The 21,397-nt window shown below is 43.6% G+C and overlaps 1 protein-coding gene across 1 annotated transcript in view; it reads right to left on the bottom strand.

Annotated features, from left to right (window-relative positions):
• LOC134601957 (phospholipid scramblase 2-like) overlaps window positions 1-21,397 on the bottom strand; it is an 87,161-nt gene that overhangs the window by 45,482 nt on the left and 20,282 nt on the right. The window contains exons 2-6 of the mRNA XM_063446463.1: window positions 19,229-19,335; window positions 16,997-17,024; window positions 15,916-16,076; window positions 14,437-14,589; window positions 13,668-13,808 (exon numbers count right to left, since the gene is read on the bottom strand). Of these exons, the coding sequence (XP_063302533.1) occupies window positions 13,668-13,808; window positions 14,437-14,589; window positions 15,916-16,076; window positions 16,997-17,024; window positions 19,229-19,335 (590 nt within the window). The remainder of the gene's footprint in view (window positions 1-13,667; window positions 13,809-14,436; window positions 14,590-15,915; window positions 16,077-16,996; window positions 17,025-19,228; window positions 19,336-21,397) is intronic.

Raw genomic sequence — 21,397 nt, 5'->3', positions numbered from 1 at the left:
CCGAACATGATCGAGAGGGGAAGAAAGGGTACTCACCATAAGGGCGTCTGCCCGAGGACCCACCACAAGGGTATCTGGAGCCCCCGAAAACCTTAGGCGCGAATACGCGCTTCATATTTGCCTGCGCCTTGTCAATTGCCGTAAAGGTCTTGACGTAAGATCCCATATCCTTCACGAAGGATGTGCCGAACAACATCCCCTCATCGGCTGAATCAGGCTCCGCCACGGTCATAGCGGCCAGCTTAGGGTCAATTTTCAAAAGAATAGCCTTGCGTCTCTCGGAAGACATAGCCGTGTTAGCATTCCCTAGAAGGCAGATAGCCCGCTGGACCCATCCGATGGCTACATCGACATCTAACACAGAGTCCCCAGTTCTAGCGTTGTCAAGAAACTCGTACAGCTTCGACAGGGGGCCCAGCGTATCAAAGATTTTGTCTTGGCACCTTTTTAGGGAGTGGTCGAGACCCTTCTTAGGCTTCCAGACAGATTTATTTAAAAATTGGGCATCTTACAGGCAGCGCCAGGGAGGGAAGGCCGTGGGCACTCGGCGCGCAACTTATTGCGGCCTTCTTTAGACAGAGTTGTGCGCATCCGTTTAGCCACATACTGGGCAATATGGTCCGGAGGGACCCATTCAGCGGACCGCGGGTGACGGAGGTCGTCCGGGTCAAACAGGGGGTTACCCTGTGGGTCTAAAAGCGCCTTACAATCATCCCTAGCGGGGCCTGGCACCTTCCCTCGGGGTTTGGCAGAGGACACAGAAGGGGCTAGTCCCGAAGGGGGTAGGTCCTCGCCCGACTCACCCTCAACATAGGAGTCGTACTCCATAATATCGGAATCATCTTCCACACTCTGGTCGGTATCCGACCCATTATCCAGGGCTCTAGCCCGTTTCCACAATCTAGCCTTTTTAGCCCGGCCAGGGGCTCTTGTGCGCGTGGGAGGCGCGCTATCTGCGACCGCCAGAGGCGTGGCATTCATGGCAGGCAAAACCTGCATCGAGGAGTGGGAGCCGATATGTCTAGACCTTGCCTTCGCCTTACGGGCACCCGGCACAGTCTGGGCAGGGGAAGGGGACCCCACACCCAGGGGGGCAGGGGTAGCCATGGAAGGCAAAAACACAGAGTGCAGTGACTGGGTAAAGGAGGATGAAACAGCCCCCATTGCTGAGGCAATAGCCTTTTGAAGTGAGGAGGCCATAGTGGCCTCTAATAAGGTTTGGAACTCCTGAGAGGCCATAGCACCCTCAGGGTTCTCAATTGCCCCCAGAAGTCCCCAGAGGGATCAGTAGGCCCATCCTCCCTATCCTGCATAATGGCAGTAGTAAATAACAAAGAAGCACTAACTAAATGGGTTGATTAACCCAGTAGGGAAAATACAAATATGACCTGATCGTTGGTGTAGCAGGGGAACCCGGAGGCAAAGCAGTGACCGACCGCACGGCAGAACGGAGAGTGATGCGAGCGGTCGCACAAAATTGCTGCCGCACGTGTCAGAGTGCGTTCGCGGACAGGCACCCGGCGGGGGAAGGGGCGCGTGCACCTACCCGCGCGGGCCGCCCGCGAGAAGGAAAGCAAGCACACCCAGCCGCGGTCGCAAGGGAAAGGACCGGCGCGGCAGAGGTAGTGCTGGGAAAAAGCCCGCGGTCGCGGGCAGAGTCCCAGGGGAACCCTAAGTACACCAACGATGTAGTTAGCAGAAAAAAACAAGTACAGGTAGAATAAAGTAATAATAACAGCAATAAGCAATAAACAAATAAAACCACAAGTAAATATCACATTAAAATGCAATGAGTAGGAGAGCTCAAGTAAGATACTTAGTTGTCTGAGGAAGCAGCAAAGAAAGAGGGGGATTGTGGGAGACACAGGCCTTATATAGTCACTTCCTCTGTTATGTTATTGGTTGCCTGTGTACCCATACAGTTTTTTCCTTCCAATTTGTTAATATTTATATTCCTCTATCTTTGCTGCTGAGGAAATAAAGAAAGAGTTATGCATAATATGAGCCTCCGTGTCTTTAATAAAATTCATACTTCCCCAGCAGACTATGTATAGGAAAACTTCTTGGCTTCCCGATGCTCCACAAAGTCAGGATTCCAGGTCTTCATTCACACTTGTATTCTTTTTATCATGACAATAAGTGGAAACATTATCTTTGCCTTCATTGTCACACTCTGCAATTCCCTTGTGCTTTCTGATCTGCCATTTATCATTACAAGGTGTTTAGGTACCACAAACATTGTACCCATCATGCTATGTAGTATGTTAAAAGAAGACCGTTCCATATCTCATTATTTTATTATCACTTATCATCAAACATCTGTTTTTGTTGTTTGTTTTTGTGGGATTGCAGAGTGCTAAGGCAAAGCATGATGTAGTGGTTATGGTAATGTTATCAATACTTAATGACTGTTACATGGAAACCAGTATGTAAGTAGCTAATCTTTTTACACTCGATTAACTATTAATGAGTAGTATGTTCGACAAAGTGAGCTGACACGCTTTAACACAACTTAAAAGATTGATCACACAGATTTTATTGAGCCATTATATTATGTGTATCCAATGTATGATTGTCATATTTTCGGTCTTGTTCATAGATGATCTAATTTAGTAAAAATAATAATTAATCTCCACAGTCTCCACCACCTCCACAGTCTCCACCACCTCCACAGTCTCCACCACCACCACCACAGTCTCCACCTCCATCCCAGTCTCCCCCTCCAAAACCATTATCACCACCTCCACAATCTCCCCAACTACTAGCCCAGTCACCAGCATCAAAATCAGTTCCAGAAGAATGATCATGGGAAGTCTGGCGAAGGCGGTAGCTCTAAAATGAAAAATAAATGGTTTAGTGGGATTGTTTTTATGGTACCCAATGGAGTGTTATAGAGAATGCTAAATGGCAATGGAAATTAGACTGGCCACAAAGTAAATAAGATGATTTGTGGAATGGGGTTAAATGGTGCAGGAGGGTAAATTATAAAGATGCATTGCATAGAATAATAGGATGGATTGTAGGGAGTAGTTAAACATGCCAGTACCAATGCCAGTAGGTAAATCGAAACAATAATGATTATAGAACGGATTTTTTTTTTAGTTACATAGTAATCTAGGTTAAAAAAAAGTCCATCAAATTCAACCTTGAAACCAATTTTTTTATGCTATTGATACAAAAGAAGGCAAAATACAGTTATTATTTTCAATTATGCCACAAAAAAGAGGAAAAAGTATTTCTTAACAACTTGTTTACATACATGTTATTTATATCCTTGCATGTTCTGAGTTTTTGCAGAAAATCATTCAGGCCTTTTTAAGAATATCTGAAGAATTTAACAAGACAACCTCTTTAGGTTGAGAATTCCACATCTTTATTGTGTTTACTATAAAGAACCCTTTCCTCTGCTGTATGTGAAAACGCCTTTATTCAAGTCTCAATGGGTGACCTCTTGTCTGTTGTATATTCCTGCTAACGAACAGGTTAGCACATAACGGTTTGTACTGACCCTGCATATATTTGTATAGTACTATCATAGTCCACCTAGGGCGCCTTTTTTCTAAAGAAAACAATTCCAGTTTTTCTAGCATTCCTCATAACTAATGTTTTCCATCCCCTAACCTGTCTGTTAGTAGGTTCGTTACTAGTTTTGAAGCTCACCTCTGCACTTTTTCTAGTTTTACAATATCCTTTATTTGAAGAATGTATTTGCTGTAGGAAAAGCTAAGTGAATTGCTATATGAAGCAATATATGGAGTTGTTAGCATAATAAACAAAGAGCCACCAGGTTCAGCAAAGAGTTTTATTGATTGTGGCAAAGCAACTGTGATCACAGTGAGACAGACACACACTGATCATATACACTGACAAACAGGGGCGGACTGACCTGTCAGGCACTTCGGACATGGTCCGAGGGCCCGGCTAGGAGAGGGGCCCGCCATCAGGGGGCCCGGTGGTAGGGCCAGATTGGCCCACCGGGGCTAAGCAAGTAGGTGCCACCGGGTTCCACGCTGGAGCCGCCGGGCTGCATGGCTGCCTCGCCAATCCGGCGGCACTCCTGTCCTGTCACTAACACTGAGGACGGAAGGAGGGAGGAGCATGTCTCTCTCTCATGCTCCTTTGCGGTTCCCACATCCTGTGCTGGGAATTGTGGGAATTGCAAAGGAGCATGAGAGAGAGACATGCTCCTCCCTCCTTCTGTCCTCAGCATTAGTGATAGGACAGGAGTGCCGCCGGACCGGTGAGGCTGCCACCCAGCCCGGCGGCTCCAGCGTGGAACGCGGCTGGCCCCCTCTGACTTCTGTCGGTAAATGGGAAGGGGGAAAGTAAAAGAGAGAGGGGGAAGAGGGAAGAAAGAGACAGTGGGAGAAGAGAGAGACACGGGGAGGAGGGAGAAAGACAGAGGGGGAAGAATGAGACACAGGGGGAGAAAGAGGGGGAAGAGAGAGACTGGGAAGGTGGGAGAAAGAGACAGAGAGGAAGAGAGATGTGGGGGAGAGAGAGAGACAGGGAAAGGGGGGGAGAAAGAAACAGTGGAAGAGAGACACAGGGAGAAAGGAGAGACACACAAGGGGAGGGGGAGAAAGAGGCAGAGGGGTAAGAGAGACTGGGAAGGAGAGGGGAGACATGGACACAGGAGCAGTGAGGGAGAGAAAGAAACATACAGAGGGACTGGGGGGAGACAAAAAGGCACACAGAAGGGCTTTATATATCACTGGTGGATCCCCCCCCCTCCCCTGTCCGCAGGCACCGTGCGGGCAGCCGGAAGGGGAGGGAGGAAGAGAGGACCTGGGAGCTCAGCCTGCAGCTCCTCTGGGTCCTTCTTGCGCGAGCACAGAGCGGTGCTGCGGTTACCACGGCAACGTTACGGCTCTTGCGAGAGTAAACTCTAGCCCTGGAGCTACGGGCTAGAGTTCACTCTCAACACTGTGACCACCAGGGATTCCTGGTTGTCACAGTGGTGAGAGTGAACTCTAGCCCCATAAACACACTGCCCCCACACACCATACACATTCACACACTGCCCCCCTACACACACACTGCCCCCAAACACACCATACACATTTACACACATTGCCTCACACACACACACACACACATACACTGCCCACCCATACACACACAACCCCCCATACTAACATTGCCACACGCATACACAGCCCCCTCATACACACATTGCCCCACACACCCTACACATTCACACACTACACCCCCTCACACACACTGAACCTTTCGCACACACTGCACCCCTCACACACTGCACCACTGCGCTTATACCCTACTACAGCCCCATAGCCCAGCAGACCCCAGGTAAGTTGTCAAGTTTGCAAAAGTTGTCAAACTGTTCTTAAACAGTTTGACTACTTACTCTGGGATGGGGGCCCGGCCCTCCTGGCACCATAACCACTACACAGAGCAGTAGTGGTTTTTGTGCATGGATTATTTCTTTAAATATTCTACAAGTGCCCCAGTAGCCAGCAAGCCAGCCAGCCCACAGGCCGGCCAGCCAGCCAGCCCACAGGCCGGCCAGCCAGCCAGCCCACAGACTGGCCAGTAGCCAGCCAGCCCACAGGCTGGCCAGTAGCAAGCCAGCCAGCCCACCAGTTAGCCCACAGGTCAGTAGCCAGCCCACAGGCCTACAGCAAGCCACAGGCTTACAGCCAGCAAGCCCACAGCCTGCCATCCACAGCCAGCAAGCCACAGCCTGCCAGCCGCAGCCAGCAAGCCACAGCCTGCCAGCCGCAGCCAGCAAGCCCACAGCCTGCCAGCAAGCCCACAGCCTGCCAGCCGCAGCCAGTAAGCCCACAGCCTTCCAGCAAGCCCACAGACTGCCAGCCAGCAACAGTAATTAAGGTAAGAGGAGCCAACTTGGCCTAGGTATCAGCGATCTATGTTGTGTTGCTATATTGTGAATAGGAACCAGAGTGTTGGAGAGACCCCCCTCCAGGCCCCATTAGACTCCATTGTAGTCTCTAATGTGGCCTGGAGGAGATTCTTTCTAACACACTCTCTAAAGGACACTGAGATAGCCTCTGCTAGAATGACCCCCCCCCCCCCCTCCATTTCCAATTAGCCCTCAATTGTAGTCTCTACTGGGGCCTGGAGGCGACTGTTTCCAGCAGAGGCTATCTAATGGATGCTGAGATGGCCTCTGTTAGAAAGACCCCCTTCCAAGCCTATTATACTCCATTGTAGTCTCTAATGGGGCCTGGAGGGGATTCTTTCTAACACACTCTCTAAAGGACACTGAGATAGCCTCTGCTAGAAAGACCCCCCTCCATGGCCCATTAGCCTTCAATTGTAGTCTCTACAGGGGCCTTGAAGGGATTATTGCACTTTTGTTCCTTGTGTCTAAAGATTGTGTAGGGTGTGGCTGGAGGTGGTGCATGGAGGCGGGACAAGGGTGGCGCTTGCTGCGGAGTATGGGTGGGGCCTGTAAGGGGGCCCTTAATTTATTTTGCCGGCGGGCCCTGAGGGTTCTCAGTCCGCCCCTGCTGACAAACAATGACATACACACACTATTACTTGGACACACACTGACAGATGCACACTCTCACTGACAGATGCACGCACTCACTGAAAGACACACGCCCCCACTGACCGACACATACACACTCACTGACCGACACATACACACTCACTGACCGACACATACACACTCACTGACCGACACATACACACTCACTGACCGACACATACACACTCACTGACCGACACATACACACTCACTGACTGACACATACACACTCACTGACCGACACACACATTCATTTACAGATACACACACATAAACACTTACAGACACACACACATTCACTTAGACACACACACTTACACACTTACAGACACAAACAGACATACACATTCACTCACAGACACACACACTCATTCATTTTGTCATACACACTCACACTAACACACACACAGACATTTCCACTAACACTCACAAACTAATATTTTTTAAATGTTATTTTAAATCCACCCAGCCTCCCTGGGAGAGCTGGAGTGGATTTCTTACCTACAGTCCAGTGTGGCTGCTGGGTGGGCAGGCAGGGGGCGCACAGGCTGAGTAGGCGGCGCTTAGTGATGCCGGGAGCCGGACTGACGTCATATTCCCACTCCCGGCTTCATTAAGCGGTGCTGAGGGAGCTGAGCAGGAAGAGCTCAGGTGAGTATGCTCCTTCGCTGCCCGCTGCCAGCATCGGGGGAGCTCAAAAGTGGCCAGCCGGCCAGCTCTTGAGCCCCCCAGGACGCAAGGCAAGCAAGGGATCTGCCTGGGGGTTTGGGTGCGGCTTTTTTTGCCACCACCTGCAAAGTGCCGCCCAAGGCAGATGCCTTGTTTGCCTCGTGATACACACAACCCTGGTGCCTGTGTGTGTTCCTGGGGGGGGGGGGGGGGGAGCCATGAAGACTTTGTGCACAGGGCGCCTAATTGCCTAAGGCCGGCCCTGTGCTTAGATTTAAATGCAGGAATATCTAGAGCTACATGGAGAGTTACACTTTATTCAGTCACAGTTAGAGCTGTAGGAATTGCTATAGGGAGGAGTTACAAACAGCAATAGGTAGAGATTTTGGGAGGAGTAACATACAGCAATAGGTAGAGTTATTGGGAGGAGTTACCTACAGCAATAGGTAGAGTTATTGGGAGGAGTTACCTACAGCAATAGGTAGAGTTATTAGAAGGAGTTACATATAGCAATAGGTAGAGTTACTGGGAGGAGTTACATATAGCAATAGATAGACTTATTGGGAGGAGTTACATAAAGTAGTAGGTAGAGTTATTGGGAGGAGTTACATACAGCAATAGGTATAGTTATTAGGAGGTGTTACATATAGCAATAGGTAGAGTTATTGGGAGGAGTTACATACAGCAATAGGTAGAGTTATTGGGAGGAGTTACATAAAGCAATAGGTAGAGTTATTGGGAGGAGTTACATACAGCAATAGGTAGAGTTATTGTGAGGAGTTACACACAGCAATAGGTAGAGTTATTGGGAGGATTTACATATAGCAATAGGTAGAGTTGTTGGGAGGAGTTACATACAGCAATATGTAGAGTTATTAGAAGGAGTTACATGCAGCAATAGGTAGAGTTAGTGGGAGGAGTTACATACAGCAATAGGTAGAGTTATTAGGAGGAGTTACATACAGCAATAGGTAGAGTTATTGGAAGGAGTTACATACAGCAATAGGTAGAGTTATTAGGAGGAGTTACATATAGCAATAGGTAGAGTTATTGGGAGGAGTTACACACAGCAATAGGTAGAGTTATTGGGAGGAGTTACATACAGCAATATGTAGAGTTATTAGGAGGAGTTACATACAGCAATAGGGAGAGTTATTGGGAGGAGTTACATACAGCAATAGGTAGAATTATTGTGAGGCGTTACAAATAGCAATAGGTAGAGTAATTGTGAGGAGTTACATGAAGCAATAGTTAGAGTTATTAGGAGGAGTTCCATACAGCAATAGGTAGAGTTCTTAGGAGACGTTACATACAGCAATAGGTAGAGTTATTGGGAGGAGTTACATATAGCAATAGGTAGAGTTGTTGGGAGACGTTACATACAGCAATAGGTAGAGTTATTGGGAGGAGTTACATATAGCAATAGGTAGAGTTGTTGGGAGGAGTTACATACAGCAATAGGTAGAGTTATTGGGAGGAGTTACACACAGCAATAGGTAGAGTTATTGGGAGGAGTTACACACAGCAATAGGTAGAGTTATTGGGAGGAGTTACACACAGCAATAGGTAGAGTTATTGTGAGGAGTTGCACACAGCAATAGGTAGAGTTATTGGGAGGAGTTACATACAGCAATAGGTAGAGTTTTTGGGAGTAGTCACATACAGCAATAGGTAGAGCTACTGGGAGGAGTTACATACAGCAATAGGGAGAGTCATTGGGAGAAGTTACATAAAGCATTAGGTAGAGTTATTGGGAGTAGTCACATACAGCATTAGGTAGAGATACTGGGAGAAGTTACATACAGCTAGAGGTAGAGTTATCGGGAGGATTTTTAATGAGCAATAGGTAGAGTTATTAGGAGGGGGTTACATAACTCTACCTATTGCTCTACCTAACTCTACCTATCAACCTATTGCTGTATGTGACACTGCCAAACCAGTTTAAACTAGCTGCTTGGTCCCTCCTCAATCTCACATCAGCCCTTGCTATTGTCTGACCCCATTCTTCCTTATACTATATTACTCTATGCACCATTGTATGTAAATAAGCGCTGTTGTTGGTTTAAAATATGTTTGCTATGTCAAGAAAAGTAAGTTGCTGTTTTAACCTTCAGCAAGTCTGGGTTTGGAGAAATCTGCTGATGGAAAGTGTGTCCAGGGCTATAAAGACAGTAGCCTGGTCCAGGTTTAAAAAGGCCCTCAGTGATCCCAGTCAAGCCTCTGCGACTGGGTCTGAAGTGCTCTAGGGTCCCTGATAGCTACGAGGAAGCAGATTTGGCGGAGGTACTGTGTCAGAGTACTGGAGCTCTGGCACACTGGTTGGCAGTGGTGGGATGGCTTCCTAGCGATTGGAGGACCTCCAAACTATGAATGGGACCACTGCATGCCTTCTGGAATTTGGAAAGATGAATTTAGCTAGCACCCGTGCAGCGCCCCCGTCCGAGGAGGAGTTCTAGCTTTGTCCCAGTATGATGGCTTTTTCTTGACAGAGGATGAACTTGACTGTCAGGACACGGTCAGACAGGAATGCTGGAACAATGTCTTTAAAGAAGATTTGTTGTCTCCAGGGAGAACCCCTCCCAACCAATATGCAACTATTTTAGGATAAAGTTGATTTGTAGATGCAATACTTGGGAGACCAGCTCCTGGTGGAATGTGTGTTCAAATTAGAGGAGCTGGTCCAGAAAGAATTGTGGCTAGATGATTCGTACCAGGCTTTAAGGTGGTATGCAGTCCTGCAGTACCCATTTCTAGCAGATGATGACACTTCAGAGGGTGTGGGCTATGATGATCCTGGCCTATTGTAGGAGGCCTTTAAGGATAAAGATGAATTTGGAAGTCCTGAAACATTCTGTCTCCATGACATTATGGAACACCAACTGGATCTCTCTGTAGCAACTGTCCTAAAACATGATTTGACCCACCTAGCCTCCATGGAGTTGGAGCTTGAACTGGAGTACAAGTGATTATTTTGCACTGTACAGCAGCAGGTCCCAGAGACAGGGGATGTAATAGACTTTACATCTGAGGATGTTGGCCAGGTAGTTGTGGAGAGAACCGTGTATTCACAGTGATCCGGCCGAGATCCTCACCCCTGGGGCATTGGGACCCTGTCAACCCCGCTACATCCCCAGTGGCAGCTGGAGTTACACGGAGTTGAAACAGCTGATATCCGCTCCTCAACAGCAGTCAGAGTTGCTGTGAGTGGAGACAGCCGGTCTCACTCCCCAGTTGCAGTGTGGGTTATTGGGAGTGGAGACAGTTGGTCTCACTCCCCAGTGTCAGTGTGAGTTATTGGGAGTGGAGCCAGTTGGTCTCACTCCCCAGCATCAGTGTACATTACAGGTAGAGGAGACAGTTTGTCTTCCTCCCCAGTGGCAAAGTGCAACCCCAGCAGAAGAACTGGCATCGGGACAGAGGATTGCCTCTGCCCCCAACTAGCAGCAACACTGGGGCTTGAGAGCTGGGAGCACAGCCTTCTACTGATGGAACTGAGAGGACTTCAGGGAGAAGGGGCAGTGGACACTTGCTTTGGGAAGATATATGCTTTGGTAGAGGCAGAGGGAGGCTGCTCTTGCATGGGCAATTTGTTTGGGGTACAGAATTGATAATGGCGTGGGTGGGCTGTACTGACTAACCTGCAAGTCAACCCGTCTCAGGTCTCCTCCTGTACTGGTCTCCTTCCAAAGCGAGAGAAATGTGATGGAAACTATCCTGGACTGGAGACACAGGATTCCAGGTTTGCTGTTGGGGTGTGTGGGTGTCACGGTGGGCCCCTGAGAGTGTGGTAATATGGGGATATATTATTTGCCCTTGAGAAAGGCGGCTAGACCGCCGAAACGCGCGTTGGGCATTTGACATACTATTTAGTAATGATTTGACTACTTTGGATTATTTTCTCTATTGACTGAATTGACAGCCTGCTGGGTGTCCCTTATTTAGAGATCTCCAGTTAGGTGATCTCTCTTGATATTACAGGGATTAGCTATATATGTGCTTGTGTAATGGTAGAGTTCTCCTTTTTTACTGTGGACTCCACCTTGATCAAGTTTTCAGCCCTTTTTGTTTCCTCTATTCTCATCTCCCTGTCCTTTCGATTTAATCTCTGCTGTACGAATAGACATTATACAACAGTTTTTTACTGTAGGAAGTCTCTACTTATATTCGCATATTTATAACTTTATTATAGGGATTTTTTGATTTAATAGAGGATACTTAGGAATTGACTTTCCCTATTTTGATTTACTAGGGCACGGCAAGCTGTCTCTTTTTGGCTACAATTTGATTATCTACAGGCTGGATTCCCTTGGGGCATTATTGCAACAGTTTCCTCAGCACTTGCAACTGTATCTTGATGTTTCATCCAAGTATATAGATTAGTTGCACTTTTTGGAAATACTGTTTCTTCTTTACATAGCTACTATGCCTTATAACGTTGTGCCAGCTAGATTCTCAGTCTCTAGTTTCAATGTTTTATTCCCTATTTTTTAAGGTGATAGTGTGTGTTTTTTTGTATGTGGGAAGGGCGGTGATATTATTATTATTATTTTTGTTTCAATAAAGTTTATTATTTTTAAAGTTATAATTTGATATTAGCATTGGGGGTAGTGCTTTTGAGGAGAAGTACCCTGTTTCTACTAGGAGCTCTCCTCATTATTTTGTGTTCTCTTAATATGGGGATAGGTTTGAATTTGGGCGGGGGGCCATGGCAGATTTACTGGGAACTCCATTTCTCCACTTCCAAGTCCCCCTCTTATGTCTAAGTCACCCTGTGCTTATTAGGGGCATAGGATGACCAAGAAGTACAGTCTGGCCTGCCCAAACCAGACTTCCACAGACTGATTGGCTATGAGAGCTTTATGCGCCTGACACTTTGGGATTTGTTACCCGACTAACTCAGGCACAGACCGATTGGAGGTCTGGTACCTGGTTAGTCTACCTTTGGGGGGAAAGATATGTGACGGTAGTCACCGACACTGGGAAAGGAAGACATACACTATATGTGGGTTCCAGATTCCTTTTGTATTTTGGTCACCCAGTGCCCAATATTGGTGCAGGGTATGTTGAATGCATTACTTGTCTGTGCCTCTCCCCCTCCCCCTTTTTCCTGTCCTATTGTTTCCCCTGCAGGGCATTGTCCCAGGAACATTGTCAGACCAGTTTAAACTAGCTGCTTTGTCCCTCCTCAATCTCACATCAGCCCTTGCTATTGTCTGACCCCATTCTTCCTTATACTATATTACTCTATGCACCATTGTATGTAAATAAGGGCTGTTGTTGGTTTAAAATATGTTTGCTATGTCTAGTAAAGTCAGTTGCTGTTTTAACCTTCAGCAAGTGTCGTCTGGTGTTTGGGGAAATCTGCTGATGGAAAGTGTGTCCAGGGCTAAAAACACAGTAGCCTGTTCCAGTGTGGAAAAGGCCCTCTGTGATCCCAGTCAAGCGTCGGCAACTTGGTCTGAAGTGCTCCAGGGTCCCTGATAGCTACGAGGAAGCAAACTAGACAGAGTTTCTCGGTCGGAGTACCGGAGCTCCATTACAGTAACTACTCCTAATAACTCTACCCATAAGCGCACCCTAAAGCACAAAAACACACGGCGTGTATATATATATATATATATATATATATATATCTACATACACACACACACACACTACTGTGTGTGGCTGTGTGAGGGTGCTGTGTGTATGAGCTGTGTGAAGGCACTACGTGTGTGTGAGGGTGCTGTGTGCGTGTTTTTGTGAGGGTGGTGTGTGTGTGTGTGTGTAAGGGTGCTGTGTGTGTGTGAGGGTACGGTGTGTGTGAGGGTGCTGTTAGTTTGTGTGTGTGTATGTGTATGGGTGCTGTGTGTGAGGGTGCTGTGTATGTGAGGGTGCTGTGTGTGTGTGTGTGTGTGTGTGAGGGTGCTGTTAGTGTGTGCTGTGTGTGTATGTGTAAGGGTGCTGGTGATGTATGTGTGTGGGTGCTGTTAGTGTGTGTGTGCTGTGTAAGGGTGCTTTGTGTGTGTGTGTGTGTGTGTGTGTGTGCTGTTTGTGTGTATTGTTTGGGGGGACCATTTAGTTAATACCCCCCTTTCCTTTCTTATCTTTTGTAGGGAGGGGGACCATGCTGCTGCCATCCCTGGTGGTCCAGTGGTGAGTGAACTCTAGCCCCACACGAGGCTAGAGTTCACTCTCGCGAGATCAGAGCATTGCCACTGCCGGCTAAAGCTCCCCAGGTTTTCTCCTGCCTCCCTCCTTGCCTGTGGGTCGGCACGCCTATGACTCTACCTATTGCTGTATGTAACTCGTCCTAATAACTCTACCTATTGGGAGGAGCTACATAATTAATTACAGCAGTTATAATGAGGGAAATACAAAGCAAAGGGGTTATTTAGAGCAATGTAGAGAGGCTATATATTAAGGTACAATGCAGGTTGTAACACATTGAGGAATATGAGACTATTATAGAGTGGACTCAGGTCTAGGTAAATATACATACCATGAACAGGTAAGCTCCCAGAATTACAGCCTTCATCTTGGCATCCATGTCCCAGGGAAACTGGAAGCTGGTTAGCTGTGAATTGTTTTTTTTATACCTCGATATTTTGACCACAGGATGAGACCCTACCGCACTCAATATCTAGGGTAGGAGAAGAATAATATATTTAGTAACTCTGTAAGTTGTTTAATGCCTAGTATCTATATGACATGCTTGCCACTACTAGCTTTAAATACCTTGATATAACTGTTTATCTCTGCTCACTCCCTAGGCCCATTTCCCATTACATCTTTACTGCAAGCCTCTACAATTCTACTCGGCTCAACCCACCCTCCAGCCCATCCAGCTTCCTCCTAAATGTATAGCCTGCTCCTCCAGCTGTTTAAAAGTCTCTCTCATTTACCTCTTCATTCCCTCTATACTCTACCAACAGCTGCAACTCTCTGTTTACTTATTTAGCCATCACTTCCAAATTTCCCCTGCTACTTCTTGTCTCAAATCCCCACGGTATCCTTTAGATTGTAAGCTCATGGGCTATCCTAGCTATGCACTTTGTATAAAAGAGCTTAAATGGCTAGATCTCAGCTTACGGGCAGGGCCCTGTCTACCTTTTGTATTTGACTGTGTATATTGTATGTTCTCCACTAATTGTACAGCGCTGAGGAATCTGTTGGCGCTTTATAAATACCAGTAATAATAATAATAATAATAATAATATGTCATAAGAGAAGAGGTTTCACATTGGAACATTGACTGATTTCAAGAGCACCTGGATGCTCTGATCTTGGAGTAACCTCGAAGACAGCTCAGCTGTAAACTGAAATTCCCGGTGCATATCCTGAATGGAGAACATCAGTTTATTAATGGAACTGGAGACTTTGACATAGCCGATTGTAAACGTTCGGGGGGCTTCAATGCGCATCTGAAAACAAGCACCAATAATTAACAATGATTGTATGTTGTCAATGCTTACAATATTTAAAAAACTGAAACTCATAAAAGCTAAACTCCAAAACTTTGATATATATATTTTTTTTAAATATATTTTTTTTAATTTATAAAACCCTAAATTAGTCACTTAGTCCCTTCGCCCTTGTTTTGCATTAAAAGATGGATTAACTTACCTGAAATCCAGTGTTGAGTGAAGTTCTCCTTGCTTCACTTCATGTAACTCTCTCCATCGTCACTGCTTTCTTCTCCGAGGTCAAATAGAGCTCATAGAGAAGCATTTGATTGGACTGATATCCAGGCTCATAGCACATACATACAGTATGGGCCAAGGGGTATGTGGTGTGACGAGAGTGTGGATTTTTTTTAATGAATATTCCAAAATAATAGGGCTGTGAAGTAGTGCATGAGCCCTTTTCCTTGCGCAGCCTGGAAGGGTAGAAACGGATTATGTTTGTCACCAGCGCACAGTGCGCATTGTCAACAGACACCATTTTTGCTCAGTATTAACAGAGTTCCAGGCTGCCTAAGCCATGTGTGCCAAGGATGACAGCTAGCACTTGGGACAAAACTGCAGTTCATAGTGAAACGCCTGCACATACAGATTCTTTGCTCATGACCTCTTCTAAATGCAAGTGGTTGAACTTGGAAGTTGGAGAAGCCCTCTAATGAAGCCCTGACATAGAAATGATGATAATCAATAATCAAGATACATCTCCATTCTTCCACTACCTGATAAATGAGCCCGCCACCTTATTTATGAACCCAATGGAAGGGAAATGTGCCTATCAGTGTACTGTAAATACATGTATATATATATATATTTATTTGTTTTGTTGATCCTGATGAAAGCCACGGACGATGGCTGAAACGTTGATTTTTTTAATGGAAATGGAATAAAGAAAGCATACTTTTTACAGAAGACCGTGAGTGCAAGCCTTTGTTCACTATCTTTCACTTTATAATTCTTTGGCTGTAGCTGAATCCACCAGGCACTTATTTGATGGGAAAGTGTGTATGCAAGGAACAAAAGCGAAATATATATATTTATATGTTCCCAAATCATTTTTTGGTTAATGAAATTAGGCCAATCCAAATCTCCAAATTTGACTGTCACATATAATGTTTTTTTTTTCTGCTGATTCGGTTGAAACAAATTTAAACACCAAACAGAAGTCTACACATTCCCACTGCTCCAGAGCAATTTCATGAGTTACCATTAACCCAAAAGTCGCTATTCGTGTTAATGTTTTAAAGTGTGGTATACGGACTCTACCACTGGTAGGACGACATGACTCACCTCTGACAGAAATGTGTCACAGCATCCTCCTTGTGATAGCAAATGGAGAAAAACAACATCTCTTCTCTTCTGGTTCTTCAGTGTAATGTGAACAGATGATCCACAACATTCACGGTCATGGAACACATAGAAAAGATCTTCTCCAGTTCTGGTCTGGAAAACTAAACAAAGCACATAGAATAACATTTATAGAGAGACAATACAAACATAAAAACATAAAATACCAAGATAAAAATGTAAGAAATACCTTATACATTATAAATTATTCCAATCAGTTAGAAGAAAATTTTACAAATGATGTATCTACAAAAAGTCCTATAGACATTAATGTTGACTTCTGTGGATACATTTTTAGAATTTTTTTTCTAACAAATTGACGTCATTTCTGATTCTGATTGATTCAAATTAATTAAATTGAGGCCCATGTGTGAAGGAGAGTGGTTCTGAACACTGAATAAGAGCTCAACATCCATCACTCTATCCTTATCTTTTGTGATTTGGGATTCAGGCCTATAATTAAACTGAGTAGGAGTTGCCCAGATTCACATAGCCATATATGATGTATCCAAGCCAATACCAGATTCAATGCCACCAATCCAAGTATTAGTGTCCCTTTCAGATAGAAATGTAGAGTCTCAGGACTCTGATCCAAATGTATTTTATAAATGTAAATGCAGGTTTACATCAGAAAAAAATGGTTTCAGCCCCAAGTGAGGCTTTATAAAGATCTTAGCAACATTTGTTGCTCTATATGTGCATTGCATGATTTTGGGGGGGCATGTATATCCATATGAATATTATACCTTCATCTCTTGCATTGTCAAAAGCAATGCTTGAGTAAAGACAAATGTGTGAGATGTAGGCTCTAATATTGTGGTTTGTTTTAGTTCTATTTTTGAGTTTGTGAACTTTATAAAATACAGTTAAAGACATAAACATCAAACATGTTTCCTTCCTGATCATATATATATATATATATATATATATATATATATGTATTTATTTGTTTTATTTAAAAACATACAAAGGTGTTAGAATGTTGGGAACAATGTTGGAAAAAGCCCTCTGAAAATAGTCTTACCTTTTTTATTTAGTATAATTTCATCAACCTAAAATTGTAGACAAAAGTGGAAAATAATATAATTTGAAAAAAAATTGTATATCCAGACAAAATAAGCAAAAAGTCACAGTAGAGTAAAAGACGTGGTGATATACAGTCCGTGATCAACACATTTTGTTTGAAATAACATGTACGTTATCAAGATCATAAACCTCAGCGTGGGGTATGGATTTTATTCGGGAGATTATGATCTGTTCTAAGGATCAGCTGAAAATGAACTCTAGCCTTACCAAACTAAAGCTTATAGCTCATATTTCTGCTCCAAAGTCCCTCCAAATAGTGAGAGTGAACATCCATGAAAACATAACTAAGATAATTAAACTGTTTACATACATATCAATTTAATCCTTAACCATTCTTCTTATGCAAACAAGCATCCAAGCCTTAAATGTATCTATAGAGTCTGATAACACAACCTCTTTAGCATATATTTGTATACTGCTATCATATCCCACCTGAAGAGCCTTTTTTCTAAAGACAACAATTCAATTTTTTCTAGAATGTACTTACTAGTTTTGTAGCTCTCCTCCTCACTTTCAATGCAATGCAACAGCAATATCCTTCCTTAAAACTGGTGCCCAAAATTGTACCTGTTGCAGCTCCCGGCCCGCCGCATGGTGCAGCCGTGCCCGACCGAGCTTACCTGCTCGTCTGCAAGCCGGGACCCGCTCCTCCGCATCTTCTGGGCAGTGCGCCCAAATCAAAGATGGCGCTGACCACGTGGTCGCGCACATCACAAGCTCCGCCACTCAAATTTATACGGACGGACGCGTGATGTCACGATGTCAACGCACGTGCACGTTCTGGGTTCAGAGGTCACCCTCTGACCAATCAGAGCCCAGAGAGGGATATTTAAATCCCTAATTCACTCCAGTTCCTTGCCCTGTCGTGGTTTCCTGTTCCTGGTTCCCGAGAGTGTGTTTATCCTTGTGCTTCTGTTTCCCTTGTATTCTGATCTTGGCTCTTCCCTGGTTATTCCGATTTCTGGTTCCCCTGACTTTGGCTTGTCTAAACGGTATTTGAGTATTTCTGGCTTCCTTGACCTCGGCTTTCCCTTTGACCATTCTCTATCTCTAGCGTATTAGTCCGGCCATTCTAAGGTCCGGTTTACGCTCTGTCCTTTTATTTCCTTTCTTCTTATATGAATATGTTTACATAGTTTATGCGTGTTGGACCACACTAGCAGTCGTGACATTACCACGTATTCAAGGTGGGGTCTTACCATTGATTTGTAAAGAGGCAATATTATGTTTGGATCATATTAATAAAAAACCCTTTTAATACATAAAAGTACCTTACTAGCTTTTGCAACGTCCGATCTGTATTGCATATTGTTGCCTAGATTGTGATCTATAATTGTTCCAAAGTCCTTTTAATTTAATGATATTCATGTATCTACCTCATTTAATGTATAAGTGACTTGTGGGTTCCTTATTCCAAAATTACTTTGCATTTATCTGTGTTGGTGATATCACCACCTCCGTGTTGAACACTGAGCGCCGCGGTGTTGCCCACAATCCAGGAAGGATCACATGCTACTACTCAGAAGTGGTATAAATAGAAGACCGATCTAAAAGGGGAACAGCTCCTGAAAAAGTCTGAATAAGATGAAGCATGTCGAGCACACACAGAAGTGTGGACAGACTGCTCTTGAGTAGGATTATTTCTTTATTACCCTCTCATTAAGGCCAGAACCAGGATCTTCTGTTCAGAAGACCAGTCAATACTATATAGGGGGACTGTTTGGAGATACGTGGTTGTGCATTATTTTTGTGAGTGTCTGTACACCATTTTCATATCATGCTATATACATTAAAATATTACACTATATATTAATTTTGTCTCCCTCTCTTTTGATTCATATGACTTTATACTGAATCTTAAGGTAACAATATATCTGTGGTTATGTACCAGTACTTTACGTGATTCATGTCACATTTGTTTTGTATATTTTACACTATTTTCTGCCAGAGACACTTTCTGTTTTTATTTGCCCTGTGTTTTGCTTGGCAGCACTTAAATATTATGTTTGGCACTTGATTATTAATTGCACTTTATCAGTTACAGTCATGTATTCTATAACACAAACACTAATATACTAATACCTGTATCACAGAGACAACAGAACATGTTCATCTAAAGTTAGATTATTATATTTTTATATGACTATTATTATATTGTTAAACGTGTAACCTCTATAAGTGGTTCCAGCCCAGAAGGTACTAGAGGATATAATCCAGGTGCAGATTCAGGTTTCAGCTGAGCCTGGGTCATAGCTTGCCTTGATTTGCAAGATCCACCTACACAGTATAAAAAAGGTAATAAAAAATAGTTATAAGACATTTGCTTTATTAACTATTTAATGTTTATTATATTTGTTTTACAGCCCATTGGTTATAACATTGGCCACTTTAACCCCTTAAGGACACATGACATGTGTGACATGTCATGATTCCTTTTTATTCCAGAAGTTTGGTCCTTAAGGGGTTAAGTTGTTGTTTTTTTTACATTTTTTCATTTTACTTTAAACGTTACTATGGATATTAATTTCCTATAAATATGCCTCTAAACATTCACAAAAAGCACATGAATATTTAATGTCAGTGTCTCTGATGTGTGATTCATTAGTCACCACTAGGTGTCAGTCTTGTACCATTTCGCGTAAGCATCACTCATGCAGAGAATGGGTAAAGGTTAGAAACATAGAAACATAGAATGTGACGGCAGATAAGAACCATTCGGCCCATCTAGTCTGCCCAATTTTCTAAATACTTTCATTAGTCCCTGTCCTTATCTTATAGTTAGGAAAGCCTTATGCCTATCCCAAGCATTTACTGTGTTAACCTCTACCTGTGTTAACCTCTACCACTTCAGCTGGAAGGATATTCCATGCATCCACTACCCTCTCAATAAAGGTTGAACCAGTGGAGGTTCGTCCATATGGCCACTTGGGGCAGCGCACTATTAGTTTTTATGTGGGGAAAATGTACTTGCAGTAGCTTAGGAACACTAAAGAACTTGCACAATTGCCTCCATCTTTAAGGGGTTAAGAACGGAGGCAAATGTACAAGTTCTGAACAAAACAAAACCTGGAATTTGTGCTATAAGTTTGTTGAATCATATTTCACCTCTTTCATATTAAGTGCACCCACACGTATTATATATAATTTTGTTCAGGAGAGACATGGCTTTCAGTTTACATCATCAACTATGTATATATTAAACAGAATTTAATATGAATTAAATCTAAAAAAAAGTGTAAGAAATTGAGAAATGTTTTTATTTTCCAACTTCTGTGAATGTCATAAGGTGTACATCTCCTATTGTCTCCACGTGCAACTACATAATAAAATATATTATATACACATGACCTCCACCCTCCTTTCCATTTCCCCAAACCTCTCCCAATATAGCAAGGAGACACGTAAGGGAAAATCATTGCTGGTTACTTTAATAAACGATAATTAAAAGGCATCCATCGGCTAACCAACAAATTAAATAACAAATAACAATGCAGAATAATTGTTGACTGGGGTGTCATTACTGAGTCCCTAACTATTTCCTTTTCGCTACATATCCCACAAGTTATCAGGCTTCCTTCCTCATTCCCCAATTAGTATCGGGTATCTAACATATATCTTTCTGCACTACAAAATGGTTTCTTCTTGGAGACACACACATCTCCGTCCTTTTTTATAATATAACAGTAAAAGCGCTCATTTTAGCCGTCGCGATCTTGCGAGCGGTCATTTTTAACTGCAAATTCCATAAGCCTGTACTGCGATAATTTCAAACAGCCTTGTATTCACTCCGTATTCACTCCGTTTCACATATATTTCAAGTGTTATATGTAATAATAGGTATCATTACTCCTACTCTTTATTCACAAGCTATCTTCTATGACAGGTATGTGTTTTGTTCCACTTGATAAAGCCCTAAAGGGTGAAACGCGTTGTGGTATTTTTACTTCTTGCTAAAAAAATATATATATATATTTTGGCTACCTCTTTGTCATTAGTTAGGCTATATACCTATTATTCTTTTTTGCATCTTACCTGTAATACTTTTACGAAAACTTAATTTGTAACTGAACTGCAGGTGAATGCATAAACTTGATACTATCACTTTAAGAAAGTTTGATTTATTAAAATGAGGTATTTTTACTTTAGCAATCTTCTGTAGCAATATAAATTGGAAATAATAATGCATCTATCAATGATAATCTTGTTTAGGATTGCTTCATAGAAAAAGCATTCAGAAATCAATAAAATCACGAAAACTGCTTAATTAGCAATACAGTTCATTAGACTTCAGTTAGAGAATTGGAAGAATAGGTCATTTCTGTCTTAGGCAAGTAACAAA

Source organism: Pelobates fuscus, chromosome 3 (assembly GCF_036172605.1).
Source record: "Pelobates fuscus isolate aPelFus1 chromosome 3, aPelFus1.pri, whole genome shotgun sequence".
NCBI classification, from domain to species: domain Eukaryota; kingdom Metazoa; phylum Chordata; class Amphibia; order Anura; family Pelobatidae; genus Pelobates; species Pelobates fuscus.
This window is presented reverse-complemented; position numbering and strand designations above follow the sequence as displayed.